Source organism: Naegleria fowleri (assembly GCF_008403515.1).
Source record: "Naegleria fowleri strain ATCC 30894 chromosome Unknown tig64, whole genome shotgun sequence".
Lineage (NCBI taxonomy): Eukaryota > Heterolobosea > Eutetramitea > Acrasida > Naegleriidae > Naegleria > Naegleria fowleri.
In genome coordinates, this window is record NW_025407996.1 from 60,731 (window position 1) to 74,397 (window position 13,667).

General features: G+C 36.7%; 5 protein-coding genes across 5 annotated transcripts; 2 read left to right on the forward strand and 3 right to left on the reverse strand.

Moving 5' to 3' along the window:
• Positions 1–49: 49 nt before the first annotated feature.
• Positions 50–5,651, forward strand: FDP41_008772 (uncharacterized protein; the record flags this gene model as incomplete). Its single annotated transcript, XM_044712661.1, has 7 exons — positions 50–626; positions 841–1,387; positions 1,587–2,793; positions 2,985–3,565; positions 4,006–4,322; positions 4,521–4,862; positions 4,945–5,651. 7 exons carry the CDS (start codon positions 50–52, stop codon positions 5,649–5,651), a joined length of 4,278 nt encoding a protein of 1,425 aa, XP_044557634.1.
• A 52-nt stretch (positions 5,652–5,703) lies between these two features.
• FDP41_008773 (uncharacterized protein) lies at positions 5,704–8,016 on the forward strand (the record flags this gene model as incomplete). Its single annotated transcript, XM_044712662.1, has 1 exon — positions 5,704–8,016. One exon carries the CDS (start codon positions 5,704–5,706, stop codon positions 8,014–8,016), a length of 2,313 nt encoding a protein of 770 aa, XP_044557635.1.
• A 120-nt stretch (positions 8,017–8,136) lies between these two features.
• FDP41_008774 (uncharacterized protein) lies at positions 8,137–10,386 on the reverse strand (the record flags this gene model as incomplete). The annotated part of the gene is made up of 1 exon (XM_044712663.1): positions 8,137–10,386. One exon carries the CDS (start codon positions 10,384–10,386, stop codon positions 8,137–8,139), a length of 2,250 nt encoding a protein of 749 aa, XP_044557636.1.
• Positions 10,387–11,179: 793 nt separating this feature from the next.
• FDP41_008775 (uncharacterized protein) lies at positions 11,180–11,967 on the reverse strand (the record flags this gene model as incomplete). Its single annotated transcript, XM_044712664.1, has 2 exons — positions 11,180–11,528; positions 11,618–11,967. The coding sequence occupies 2 exons, from the start codon at positions 11,965–11,967 to the stop codon at positions 11,180–11,182; spliced, it is 699 nt and encodes a 232-aa protein (XP_044557637.1).
• Positions 11,968–12,136: 169 nt separating this feature from the next.
• FDP41_008776 (uncharacterized protein) lies at positions 12,137–13,486 on the reverse strand (the record flags this gene model as incomplete). The annotated part of the gene is made up of 1 exon (XM_044712665.1): positions 12,137–13,486. The coding sequence occupies one exon, from the start codon at positions 13,484–13,486 to the stop codon at positions 12,137–12,139; it is 1,350 nt and encodes a 449-aa protein (XP_044557638.1).
• Between the last annotated feature and the right edge of the window lie 181 nt (positions 13,487–13,667).

Consider the following 13,667-nt stretch of genomic DNA (forward strand, 5'->3'; position numbering starts at 1 on the left):
CGGAATTATATTGTTGAAATCCTTTCAAAGCCTTCTCATCATATAAAAAATGTTCAATTTTGATGAAGGATTTCCCTTTGTAATGCCTCCAGCCGGAGCAGGAATGTTTCAATTCTTTGCATACAATAATCCATCACAGCCTTTGATTTTTGAGCGATATGACCAAAGGCTCGGAAAGTTATTTGAATTTAAATTACCAAAGTCAAGTACGACTCGTATGAATAAGAATAATAATAATTTAGAAGCAACAACAACAACACCATCATCTTCTTCTGATGATCAAAACGCGAGAGCGGATGTTCTTGATAATGAAAATCAAGAAGGTAATAATATTGGAGCATCTTCTTCCGACACGCCAACACCTACTTCCAATGATCAGTCTACTTCAAATGATCACTCCAACCAAATAATACAATTGTATGAAACTCTGCAAAAGTGCAATCCATCATTCCCACAAGAACCATGTGTAATTCCTGAAAAGTGTCAAACGGAAATTGAAAAGTTTTATTCAGCGTACGATGATGAAGATGAGAAGCATCTTTTCAACCTGCTCGTGGATGCGAACGTGATAGCATCAGGCCCTATCGTTTTCAATGTAGCTGGGACTGCAACAGGGTTCAATGGAGGTAGGTTGTGGTTCCATCATCATGTGTGAAATGATCGATTGACTAACTATTTCAATCAATCAAATTGACGACATCTTCATTCACTAATTAATTGAATACGAATACAACTGGTTGTGTCATGAATGACAACAATCGGTGATGCTCGTTTAAATATTGGTTGTTGCTCATTTACAACATTGAAACATTGGACATACACATTTGAACATTTGAATAGGTCCTCACACTGATCTTATGCAAGAAGATTTCAAAAGAGAGTACTTTAAAACAAGAGAATGCTATGAGGCTTCAAAAAAGGCACACAAGTTGTACCAATACGATGAATTCGATGTACAAGATACAGCAAATTGCAGAAATATTAATGTAACGTTGCAAAAGAAATTAATTCAAAAAGCAGAAGATGCTCTGGCAGTGAGTGAGCATTGCATCGAAGCCTACAATGCTCTCGCCTTGTACAAGGCGACCACTTTTGAGGAAGCTCTAGAATTGTACAGAAAAGCACAGTCACACTACAAGGACTATTACAGTGAAAGATTGGAAAAGAAGAGGAAAGAAGTTTTGAAATATAACAAGAAAGCTCAAACTTGGTACAACCACGAATTGAGACAATTTATGAGAGCAATTATTGGTGAAGCAAATTGCTTGAGAAAGATGGGTCGATACAAAGAAGCTCTCGATAATTATCAAAGGTGTCTTGTGTTGGATGATGAGGTTCATGATACATGGATTTCGTGGATCAGCTACATGTATCACATTCCTGAATGGTAAGTTTTCTGGGTTATATTTTAAGCCATGCTTCTAAACATGCATGACAAATTCCATACACGTCGAATGAACGAACATGCTCTCTACACGAAACACCATCATTCATAATGATGAACTGTATGAATATTGATTCAATCACACCAATGAAAAAATTATCGAATGCATTTGAATTCTAAATCCATCCTCAATTAATGGCAGCCTCATGAGATTAGGACGATGGAAGGAGGCCTATGAATTTTTAAAGAAGTATAATGACCTGCTTGATGCTCCACCAACACGTACCTTGTTATGGAGTTTAGCTCTCTGTGAATATGTACTAAAGAAATACACTCCAGACACTGTAGCAATGTCTAACGCAGAAATTTCTGGCCGCATCGTCAACCCATTTAAGGACCCCATTTTTCATACTGCCATTGTGTCACCAATGGTCTATGAGTATTTGATTGGAGTGAGAAAATTAGCACCGGTGAGAATTTCAAAGACTTGGAGAAACGGACCCTCTGGTTTTTGTGCTCCGTCTTCTCAATCAACCTATGCCATGGATCACTTGGATTTGTGGCTTTCTGTACCCGGTGCTCTTTCATGGGCCCTTCGCAATGCGAATACGATATATGGCTTTTGTTCACTCACAAAGACAGAGGAAAACTTGGGAAGAAAACACTTTTATCCCAATGACCCTTACAAGAATTTTTATAATTTATATTCTAGACATTGGTTCGTGAATGCAAGTCAAACAATCTCAAAAGAACCCATGTTGCTTACTGCTCTTTCTCTCAATAACTTGCAGATTGTTCAGTTTTTGGTTGAAAAGGGAGCAACCATTACTACATCGCTCGTACGAGCCTGTGAAAAGGATAGAGATGTTATTTTGCAGTATTTTTGTGACAAGGCCGGTGCGCTTCCACTCGACACACTTTACGAACCTGTTAGAATTTCTATCTCACTCGGTCATTGGAAGTGCCTAAAGGTACTACTTTTGAACATTCTCAATTCATCAAATTCTGTCCCTGGATTGTTTTTAAATAAGTGTATGCAATGGCTGTTAGAATCGAAAGAATACGATTGCATGAATGGCGGTCCAAAGTGTCCTCGCTGCATTTCTGGAAATTTCCAACATGCTTCCAATGCGAACTATATGCACTGTCTTGACTTGATTTTAATGATGGGATGGAAGGATGTTTCAAACACGGTGTCTACTCTAGACAACAGCAATAAGAAAAAGAAGCTTGCACATCGTCTTAAACAAGTCACACGAGGATGTGTTGCATTGGACCCATCCAATTATGGAATTGTGGATATTCGCAGTGTTCATTTGGTTTCTAATGTTAATCGATACAAGGAAGTGAAGCCCTATTCGGAAATGTCATCCGATCTCATGAAAGATATTGGAAATGATGAATTTCAGGTATGTTTTGAGTTAATTCAATGTCTTCAAAATGTTTTTCAAATCTGAACCAACTCCACAACCATGTATCTTCGCCACTTGCCCATAATGATACATAATTTTTCGTTCCTTCGCGAATGTGGTCATCTGGACACCTCTCAATTATGACACCATATTTATAATTGTCATCATTTTTAACACACCGCCTACAGCAAGGAAATTACACAGACGCTCTCCATTGGTATCGAAGAGCACTACACAAGCATGACAACCCTGATCTCGAACATATTTTGCACTCGAACATGGCACAATGTCACATTAACATGAAACAATACAAGCTTGCCGTCGAACAGGCACAAAAATGCATTGAAGTAAACCCTTCCTTCGTGAAAGGATATTACAGAAAAGCACTAGCTTTGGATTTAATGGATAAAAAACAAGAAGCACTTGATACTTTGGAAATGGCACTCAAAAAAGAACCCAACAATGACATGATTCTGAAACTCAAACAAAAGATCTTACAAGACTTGGAAAAACCATCGATGGGTGGGTCGAGGACGAGCAGCAGCAGTGGTCGTTCTCGAGGACGCAATCACGCAAATCGACACGCATCAGATGATGAAGAAGACTCCGAGAATAATAACTCTGAAGAAGAGGAATCTGACGAGGAACACTCTGACGCTCATGGAAGACCAGGCGTTTGCCCTAATTGTGGCGGACCCAAACTTCCTTACATTTGTGCTCAATGTGGAAAGACAACCATAAAGAAGTGCAGTGCCTGTCTCGAAGTGAGGTATTGTTCCCGTGAGTGTCAAATCAAGCATTGGAATGTACACAAAGAGAGTTGTAGTTGGATTGATACGCATCGTCGTTGATGATATCAGACACGATTGATTTCTCTCACATCTGATCATTCGCTCATCAACGACATCTTTCAGTGGAGATGAAATTCATTGAGATTTTCGCGAACGTTCAACAAAAGGAAATCGATATTGCGCGAGTTGAACGGAAAGTTTCGCGTTTTAGTTGTGTGGTGTAATACTAAACGCGCTTCCAGCACGATGCCCTTAGTTCCCTTCTAATTATTCCTTAATTGTATGCTCCAGTAGTACTTAAGTGTAGTTTTACAACAAGACCTTTTTTTCTTAAATTGAAGCTTATGAGTCTCAGATGAATAATTCCACACAAAAAAAACAAAGAAAACAAGAGAATGACAAAAACTTTCCCTAATAGCGTTCTTACTGTAACAGTATTGTTGTTGTTGGCGTGTTCATTGTGGTCCTCCCACGCTGCTCAACCATCCTACACATTCAATACTGTGCTCGACCACTTCTCTTCCTCATACTTGGAGGCCTATAACAAATTCAAACAGGTCTGCCAAGAAGCTTCAGGCTATGCATACAGTGAATATCAACTTCCAAATTTGAAAGGAATCAACAATGAAGATTTGTTCTTGTCTGTGTGTTTCCAACAAGATAAGGCCAATCGTCTCAAGAATGCAGAAGAGTCGAATGTGTTCATTACTTATTCTGGTACTCATGGTGTTGAAGGTAAGTGAGACATGTGTGTGGTTGCATTCGTGATTTATTCACTTCTCTCATTCATTTGTTCATGATGATATACATCTATTTGTTTATTCACTCACACATGGATCCACATTATCATGTGCTTACATTCATCCTCACATGCGTGTGCCGTTCATTCACAAACACACATTTCTTGCATGTTGACCCACTATCCACAATTAGGCTTTGTTGGAAGTGCTGTTCAAATCTCACTCATTCGTAATGAAAGTTCTCGTGGTTATGTTCTTCCTACAAACACCTATGCACTACACCTTCACATGTTGAACCCATACGGAGCAAGCTATTCCTATAAGGAAAATGAACACAATGTGGATTTGTTGAAAAACTTGAATGGCCACTATGAGGATTTTGCTTCCTGGAATGTGAGTGGAAATACAGTTTTGGAACGATTCATTGACGCATTGAACATTCCACAAGTGCATTTGCCGCAAGTACAACAACAAGCAGTTGCTGCCTACCAATCAATGGTTCAACAATATGGAGCAGGTTTCGTATATGCTTCAGGTGAGTAGTATTGATTGTTTATTAACTTTAGGTGATCATTCTGAATGATATACATTTATTTCAAATGCACACAAAACAACAGTGGTTGGCCAAAAAACAAGACCACAAGGAATCAGTTACACTGGTTTAAGAGACGAATGGACCACCACGACAGTCAAGTCCATTTTGAGCACCTATGTGAAATCATACTCATCTTCAAATTTGAAGAGAAGAAGAATTATCTTGGTGGATATTCACTCAGCAGTAGGAGCCTTTGGTGGAATTTATGCCATGTATGAGACGAATGAATTGGAATTTGCTAAAATGTTTTTAAAGCCAGAGTCTATTCATGTTAATTTATTCCCAAATCCACCTGGTCACAATCCTGGATATTACTTGAAGGATTATTCACATCTCTCAGAGGCAGTCAATGCCAACGTTTCCATCTTGTCGAGCGCTTGGGAAGTTGGAACCTATCCACAAGAGGATTATCAAATGTATTTGATTTTGCAATTGAATTGTCGCTTTTATCCAAACATTCCAACCAGTGAAAGACCTGCGAACGTGTGCCCTTACATTTATCAAAACGTTCGTGAATACTTCTACCCTGGTGGTGACAATTGGAAGACATGGGGTTTTGGTAATATCACAGAAGGCATGAGAACCACATTGAAAGGAATGGAAACTTGGAGAACTACGGATGGAACGACCATTGTGAATGGATCTTCACCAATCATCATGATGGAAAGCTTGCATCATGTAATGACCCTGTTGATCTTGCTTGTTTTGGCATTGTGGATGACTCAATAAATTTCCATCAAGCACAAGAACTTTCGAAATTGTTTTCAGATTCTTATAAAATATGAAAAATCATCCACCGCAGCAAGAGGAAGAGACAAGTTTCATTTCAACCACAACAACGGAATCATCACAGAATAGCAGCACCACCACAACGGAGAACAATCTTCAAACATCTCAGTCCGAAATCCAACAATCACAAACATCTTCCGATTTTGATGAATATGTGTGTCCCGAGTGTAAGAAAGGCTTTTCTCAATACAACAAATACACCAATATTCAACAATTAATTCGGAATAATATGATTGCATGCGATATTTGCAATCGGTGGTATCATTTATTGTGCTGTTCTGAGCAATTATACAATGCGGAGCAAACTGGAAATTTAAAAGAACGAATTGAATTCATTTTCAGAAAATCTGTTAAAGCCATTTCATTGGATGAAAATCATTTGAAAGAAAAGGATCACACGGATTTAAGCGATGAAAATCATTTGAAAGAAAAGAGTCATCATGACGATGAGATGAATGAAGAGAAGGCACAAAAAATTGATAATTTTACCAATCACTCCTCTTCTTCTGTTGTCAATCCTAACACTCATTCGAATGAAATATTGATACAGAGTGAGAAAGAAAACTCAAATTTTGATTTGGAAATGGAATTGAGGAAAATTGAAACACAAATTCAATCCATACCGTTTTTCATTTGCACACGATGTTTAGAGACGAGAAATTTGTACAAAATTGTGAATAGTATCAAGAACTCTTCTCATGAAGAGGACAACTCTGTAAGAACAATACCTTATTTTCGTGACGAAATACGAGATCCCTTTCTTTTTTTCGACAAGTATACCATACAGGAGGAAGAAGAACAAGCTACATCCTCTTCATCCACAACAACAAGAAACTCTTCATCGCCGACCGTGTATTATATCATTACCAAAGCCAATAATGAAGATCAAATTCGAAGATTTTCATATTGTAATTTTTTAGCCACACGAGAAGATGCTCGATTTATTTCGTCGTCAAAAGTTACGTTCCAACAAATGGTGGAATGTTCAAAACGTAATATCGAACACTCTATTGAAAAGAGTTTAGAACTATCAAATTTTGATGATGGTGGCATTACGACACAGGATGAAAATAGTCAAAACGATGGATTTTCTTCGCCATCTCCCTCTGACACAGGAACCACAGGAACACCTTCAAAATTTTCTTCAAATGAATATCAACACCACTTGTTAGATATTATCAAAGAAAAAGCATTAGAGAGCTGCATTCGACCGGAAAATGAAGCATTTATTTTGTTGCGAGTGCAAGTCAACAACAAGCAACTAAATGCTCAAAATGACAAGGAAGAATCGAACCAAACCTCAGATTTGCCAAAAAACAACACATGTGAATGTATTGGATACTTTACATGTTATTTTGAATTTTTATCCAAGACTATGAAAAAGTACATTCTGACTGATGCACACTCGACTTTCAAGCAATTATTCATCACTCCTAAACATCGAAAGAAAGGTCACGCACAACGAATGGTAACATTTTTCTTGACCCTTAGTACATTATTGCTTGACACTTCTAAAATTGAGGGCTATCGTTATTTTTCATCTCATACAAGTATTGAATATCCAAATTACTCCATGTGCTCACTTCTCGAGCGATTGAATATGAACATTGTGAAAAAGATTGAATTAGGTTTTAATTGGAACGATTTAGATCAAATAAGGAAACGAAAGAGTCTTAAACGAAAATCTAAAGAAAAGAAAGATCAAACCCTCATGGAGGAAGATTCAGAAAAATCATCAGAATCCTCCTCCACATCTGATGATGATAGTTCTAATTTTCACAAACGTAAGCTTAAAGTCATGAACTCATCTGAAGAGAACCAAGACGAAACAAATATTAAGAAACGAAAATTTCAAACCTCTTCTTCATCGCGTTCTATTGAGGAGAAAAAACATAGTAGTAGTCTCAGGAGTGGAATTTCTGACGTTGAGGCGACGACTTGTTCCTTAATTTTAGAAGGAGAAGAGAAAAATGCAATGAATGAAACTCCTCCCATCAATAAGAAAAAACAGGGCATTCGATATCACAAACGAGAGATCACACTCCTCGCTACGGAACATTTGGAGAAATTGACAGAGTATCAAAATAATTCCAAAAAGTCCATCATTGCATTTTTATTTAAAACAAAATTGCAAGCACGTCACAAGAGTTTAGAAGATGGAGTCAATAATGAAAAGAATTGTGAAGAAAGAGAAATCAACACCACCCCAACAGAAAAAGCTTTTCGACTGGAGATTTTTCTACCTTTAAATTCATTCAATTTTGATTTAATTGATGAGAAAGAATTCAAAGTGGAATTTATGTGAAAGCACTACCCTAATTAATGATTAAGGTTAAAAAAGGAAACTTGGAAAGAACATTGCTTGAATTCATTCAAATTTTATTCATCTTGTCGTCATTCCCAAACTGCACTTTATCAATAACCCTTAGTGGGTTTTTATGTACAGATCGACAAAATGATTTTGTATGAGTTTAGGAATAGACAATGCCACATAGGCCTCTTCTCTAGCAATTTCATTCAACTTGTCTATCAACACCAATTCATTCTCGATCAATTCCTTGTAAATGACATCTTGTTCCTTTTTCTGGTGGAGCAGTTTTTCAATATTCCACAACCACTTGCGAACCGTATGCTCTTCCCAGTCTTGTTGTTGAATAAAATTCAAAGGATCTCGAATCTCTTGTTCAAACACTTTTTCCGCCTCAAATACAGAACTCATGAGTGTATATTTTAAGAAATGGAAAGGATCTGCATTCCACTGTCTCTCTGTAAGTTTCTTAAATTTCGAGCATTCCAATTGAGCCAATAAATTGTAATAAACTGCAAGTGTGAGTAATAAAACGCTCTCCATCGATTGATTATTGATAGCAATGTATTTGTTGACCAAAGTTCTAATGTAGAATCTTCTACGAATTTTCAGAGAATTGTTGAAATTTGTGATTGCGTTAAACAATTCAACCCTTCCTGTACAGATGGCTCCCAATCGACAATAAAATTCATCCATATCGAAATATTGTTGCAATTCAAGATGTGTTCGATCAAAGGTCGATTGAATATTCACAAAATTAATTGCTTTTTTAACATATTTTTCCATATCACTCGAATCTCCATACTTGTAATTCACAAGAGATTCCATACAATTCACTCGAGTACGTAAAATGCATTTAGCAATGGTATTCATGTCACATCGAATATTTTTCGAGCTCATTAATTCATCCATGTGTTCAACATTGCAAAATTTCGAAAGATATTCTTGCATGGGTTTTACAAATTTCGTTTCCATGCCTAAGGTACTATTTCCTGAGTTATTATTTAACGAGTCGACCATTCCATAAATGAGACATTCCACCACAAGAGCACAATCTTGATCGGAGAGAATTCCACCTGCTTTTTCTTTCTTTTGATTCAACAATTTTTCACACCGTTTAAAACAAATGGATGATTTCTCTTCTTCCCAAATAAAGTAACACAATTCTCCCAAATTAAAAAAGACATGAATCATAGCATTTTGAACATTTTCCAATAATGTGTTCTCATCTCGCAATTTTTCCTCAAACTGATGGAGTTTCAACACATCGTACAACAACACACAAACATCCATCAGATACACATCCATTTTGGAGACAAGTAAATATTGAAACGATCTAATGCGTCGACTTTTTTCACGTCTCTCTTTTGCCACGTCCATTCTCAATTTCAACAAGGCATCACATTTGATAATTTCGAGAGCCAATATTTCTAAATGTTCACGTTCCGTATTGGTTGCAGAGGTTGTCCTTGTAGAATCATCAAAAGAATCATTCTCAAGTAAATGTTCAAAATGATCGTCATGCATGTGTAAAGATTTCAAGAATATTGTCTCTTCTTGTGTCGCGTGCTGCTCATGAGGATCCAACAACATGTTGTTCTGTTGTAAACGATACTTTTCAAGCATGAAAAGTCTCGAAGCCATTTGACAGTAAAATGGATTTTCCACATGTGGAAATAAGGGTTCATAAAGTTCTTGCTCCTTAGATTCATCAAGATCATTGGAAGACTTCTGTTCTTTCATTGTTCTTAAATGTTCCACAAGTCCTTCTTCATATTCATCATGATGAATCTCATCGTCGTCATGAATGTGATTCCTATCGAAAGAATGAGAATCCTTGTCATCATCATCATCATTAATTGAACGCAATCGTTCCCAAAACGATGATGAAAGAAGTGTCTCCGGAGAGAGGATTGTTTCATTATGTGCTGAAAAACCTTCTCTTGCTGCTGATGTGAAATGATGATCAATTGATGAAGTGTTCTTGTTGTTATTATTACTCTTATCATCGTGATTCACTTTCATGATGGGATCATGATGATTCACACTGCTTCTGATCATGGAAGATCCATTCTCATCATCAAAACTTCTACTCTCCTTTGGTAATCGATGCTGAGGATGGTTCATTAAATTCATTGGATGATCATCATCATCATTTGCAAATATGGTCATGATCTGTGAGGTCTCTTCGGAGGAGGAGGAGGTCGACGGTGATGATGATGGTGGGAGAAGGTGGTGAATATCATGACTCAGAAAGTGTTTGAATTTACTTCCTTTCTCGACCTTGATGTGTTTGGTTGTTGTTGTTAACGTTGAATGGCTGTTCTTAGGGTTGGCAGAATGGTCGTCATCATCACTATTGGTCATGTTGGTGGATTGGTGATGTTATTTTTGTTTAATTTCGATTTTTCAGAAAACTCGATGCCGAAAGAATTTCGAAAATCGTTCAATTTGTTCCTCAAAAGTCAGCACATGGTTGTGAATCAGAAATAGACAAGCCTTCAAGTCTATTGAATGTTACAAGTAATGCCAATACCTTTGAATCATCATATCCCAACATTAGACATCTCTTAGATATGCCGCCTCCAGAGTTGTTGATGAATGATGATTTGAAAATTAGGTCGAACGATGCTAATAATGTCTTTCTATATTATGTCTCATCGACCATCACTGAAGGGTTATCGAATGAATATAATATGTTTTCTTATTAGCTTCTAGCACTCTAATCCACCCTGTTCGGATTTCCTTTTCGAATTCTTTTTCTAAGAGTGCCACGTTTGGAGTTTCTGTTTCAATTTCTACGACAGGAAATCCATAAATGATACACACAGAGTACGTGTTAATAACAGTAAACTGTGCTAATTTCTTCTCAAAAGGGTCTATAATTGTCATTGATTCACTGTTAATAAACTTTTTCTTATCCTCATCATTTCGTTCTTTCAAAGAAAGAGCTACTTCTTTAGTTTTTGGGGAGTATTTCATAAAATGTTGGAAAATCAAAAAGTCATGCCTAGTTATTATCAAAAAAAATGTTGGAAAATCAATGCAACATTTGAATTCACACTACGCTTTGTTAAAAAATCCAAAAACACCATCGGCTTAATACCAAGATTTTTGGCCAATGTTGACACATTCGGGATTGTTCCTTTGCACCTATTGATCAAATTAGTGATCTTGCTGTTGCAATGGTAATTTGACAGGCATCTCTTGAGTAATACTGAATGTCCTTTGGAATGTGACCAGTATTCATTAATTGCATATAAATATCTCTTTTGTGTCTATATAAGTACTCTATCATCTTACTTCTGGAAGGTTTAATCTCTACACCCATGGGTGGTGATGCATTATCCTTCAAAATCTCTTCCAATAATTCTTTGCCAACATGTGCATGAAATGCAAACACGCTAAAGGTATCACCAGTTGGGAATTCAGTAAATTCCAAAGTCACTTTTATATTGTCTGAACCTTTCCTCACAAACTTTCTTCTTTGCACAAGTAACTGGACAAAACTTTGTGCATTATTTGTATCATCTAGTATCTGAAGTTGTTTCTACTTCATAACACAGAGCATTGGGATACAAGGACGAATTTAAAATACCAGTACTTTCGTTGTTCAATAAATTCACCATTTTCATCTAGAGTACCAACTTTCTTGATCCATTCACTGTTTTTGATGTTTGAAAATTCTTGATCATGGACAAATCGTTCAATGAACTCCACGGTTTCCGTTTCTTCAAAGTAGTCCTTCAAATACTCCATAAAAGCATCTTCGGACTTGGAAGAGATGATGAAATGGTGTTTGAAAATATGAACATCATTCTTTTTGCTGTTGGACTTGTCGAACTTATCCGAGAAAGTAATCAAAGACATGAGAGGAGGCTCACGAGGTAACACCACCTGAGTAAATTTGGATAGGATCGAAGAAGGGACAAGAGGAGCAATAAGCATTTTTTTAAGGCGAATCAACAAGCACAATGAAAGCATTGTTTTTGCAACTTGTTAAAAACCACCATTCATTCACACAGTTCAAATGGTTCACATATTAAATACTCCCTCTGAACATTTCAATTTGTCAATTTCAGAGTATCCCTATTCAAATAGACAAACTCTACCAAATTTAACACTCTTCTTCTGCTTGATTGTTTAAACTTGTAATCCACAATAATGGGTGAGAATTTTGAACAGTGACACAATCTTGAAGCATTCGATTCGATGTGGAGACAAGTCCACCAAATTCCAGACGTTCACCTTTCAAATTCCATTGCAAGCCACTGGTCATCACTTGTTGACAAGGAACGCCAATGGGTACTAAGGCACAGGTGGATCTTTCCCATTTCGAATTTCTATATATTTCATGTTTTCCTGGTTTGAGGACATGTACCAAACTGTAGGGAGTAACAAGAATAAATTGAAGTGCATGTTTTTCTGTGGTGGTTGTGATGATGGAACGAGAGGTCGTTTGGTGGTGATAGTGATGTTCTTCTTCTGGAGGTTGAATTTCTTCCTTCTTGATGGTGAGAGATGGTGATGCAGTATTGAACTCGAGTGACGACGACGGCAATGACGATGATGATCCTAATCCTGCCATTGCCTCGATATACAAGGTATTGAGGTCACACATTTCTTGATCCAGTCTTCCACCTCCTCCAATAATAAATACTCTATGAAATAGGGTACGAATTTGTGGTATTTTGGGCTTATTTTCACTGATGGCATCCTGCAAAATTTTTTCTTTCAGCAAACTCACACATTTCTGTAAATCGTTGGAATCTTGTTCTGAGATTTTCATAATGCTAGTTCCTTGTTTTGAATAAAAATTTCCAATGGCTTGGTCTAACGAATCTAAATCTCCACAAATCATATCTGGAATAAATTGTTTTTGAAGATGCAAATTGAAACCATTTTGTAAAAATGTAGTATCTGATGATTCGCGTGTGTCACTCGGGTGTGGCGCTTTCTTTTTCAGCATTTCTAAGTTCATGTTTGTATATTGAAACAATCGGTTGGCTCCTCCGTCGGCACAAAACTTCCATCGACAAGAGTTCCATAAACCTTCAAATAACTCCCTCGGAAATAATTTCTGCTTAAAGTAAGGTGTATTCAATACAATGAGATGATCCTGAAAGTAAACCCCATCTTTGGGAGATTCTGTGAATACATCTTCTTGTGAGAAGGCAAAATGTAAAACATTGGTTGGTGTTGTTTGATTTGATTTGAATTCAAATGATGAGGAAGTGACAGTTGAATCCATGCATTGGGAATAGTAGGAGAATTTTCTTACTGTGGAAATTTGATGAAAATTTATATTTTCAGGAAAATTATTAATAATCATGTCATGACGATAAGATGATGATTTTTGGTGTTTGTTGGGTAGAGTAATATTTGCATGGAATAACCGAAAAACATGATTTGAAAAGCCTTTCCGATGCTTTTCCATCGGAAAAGAGAGAGTCGCAAGTTTTTTCATTTTTTTAAAGCGCGATATATTCGGAAAAATTAAATTCTCATATCGTTCAATATATTATATTATAATTACTTGCAATATATTATGTAGTACCCCATTTCATATTAATTTCTGGTTTTTCAAAGTTTGAACATTTTTTTTTCTGTGCATCTTCCTTATTCGGAATTATTTTCCTTCACTCGCG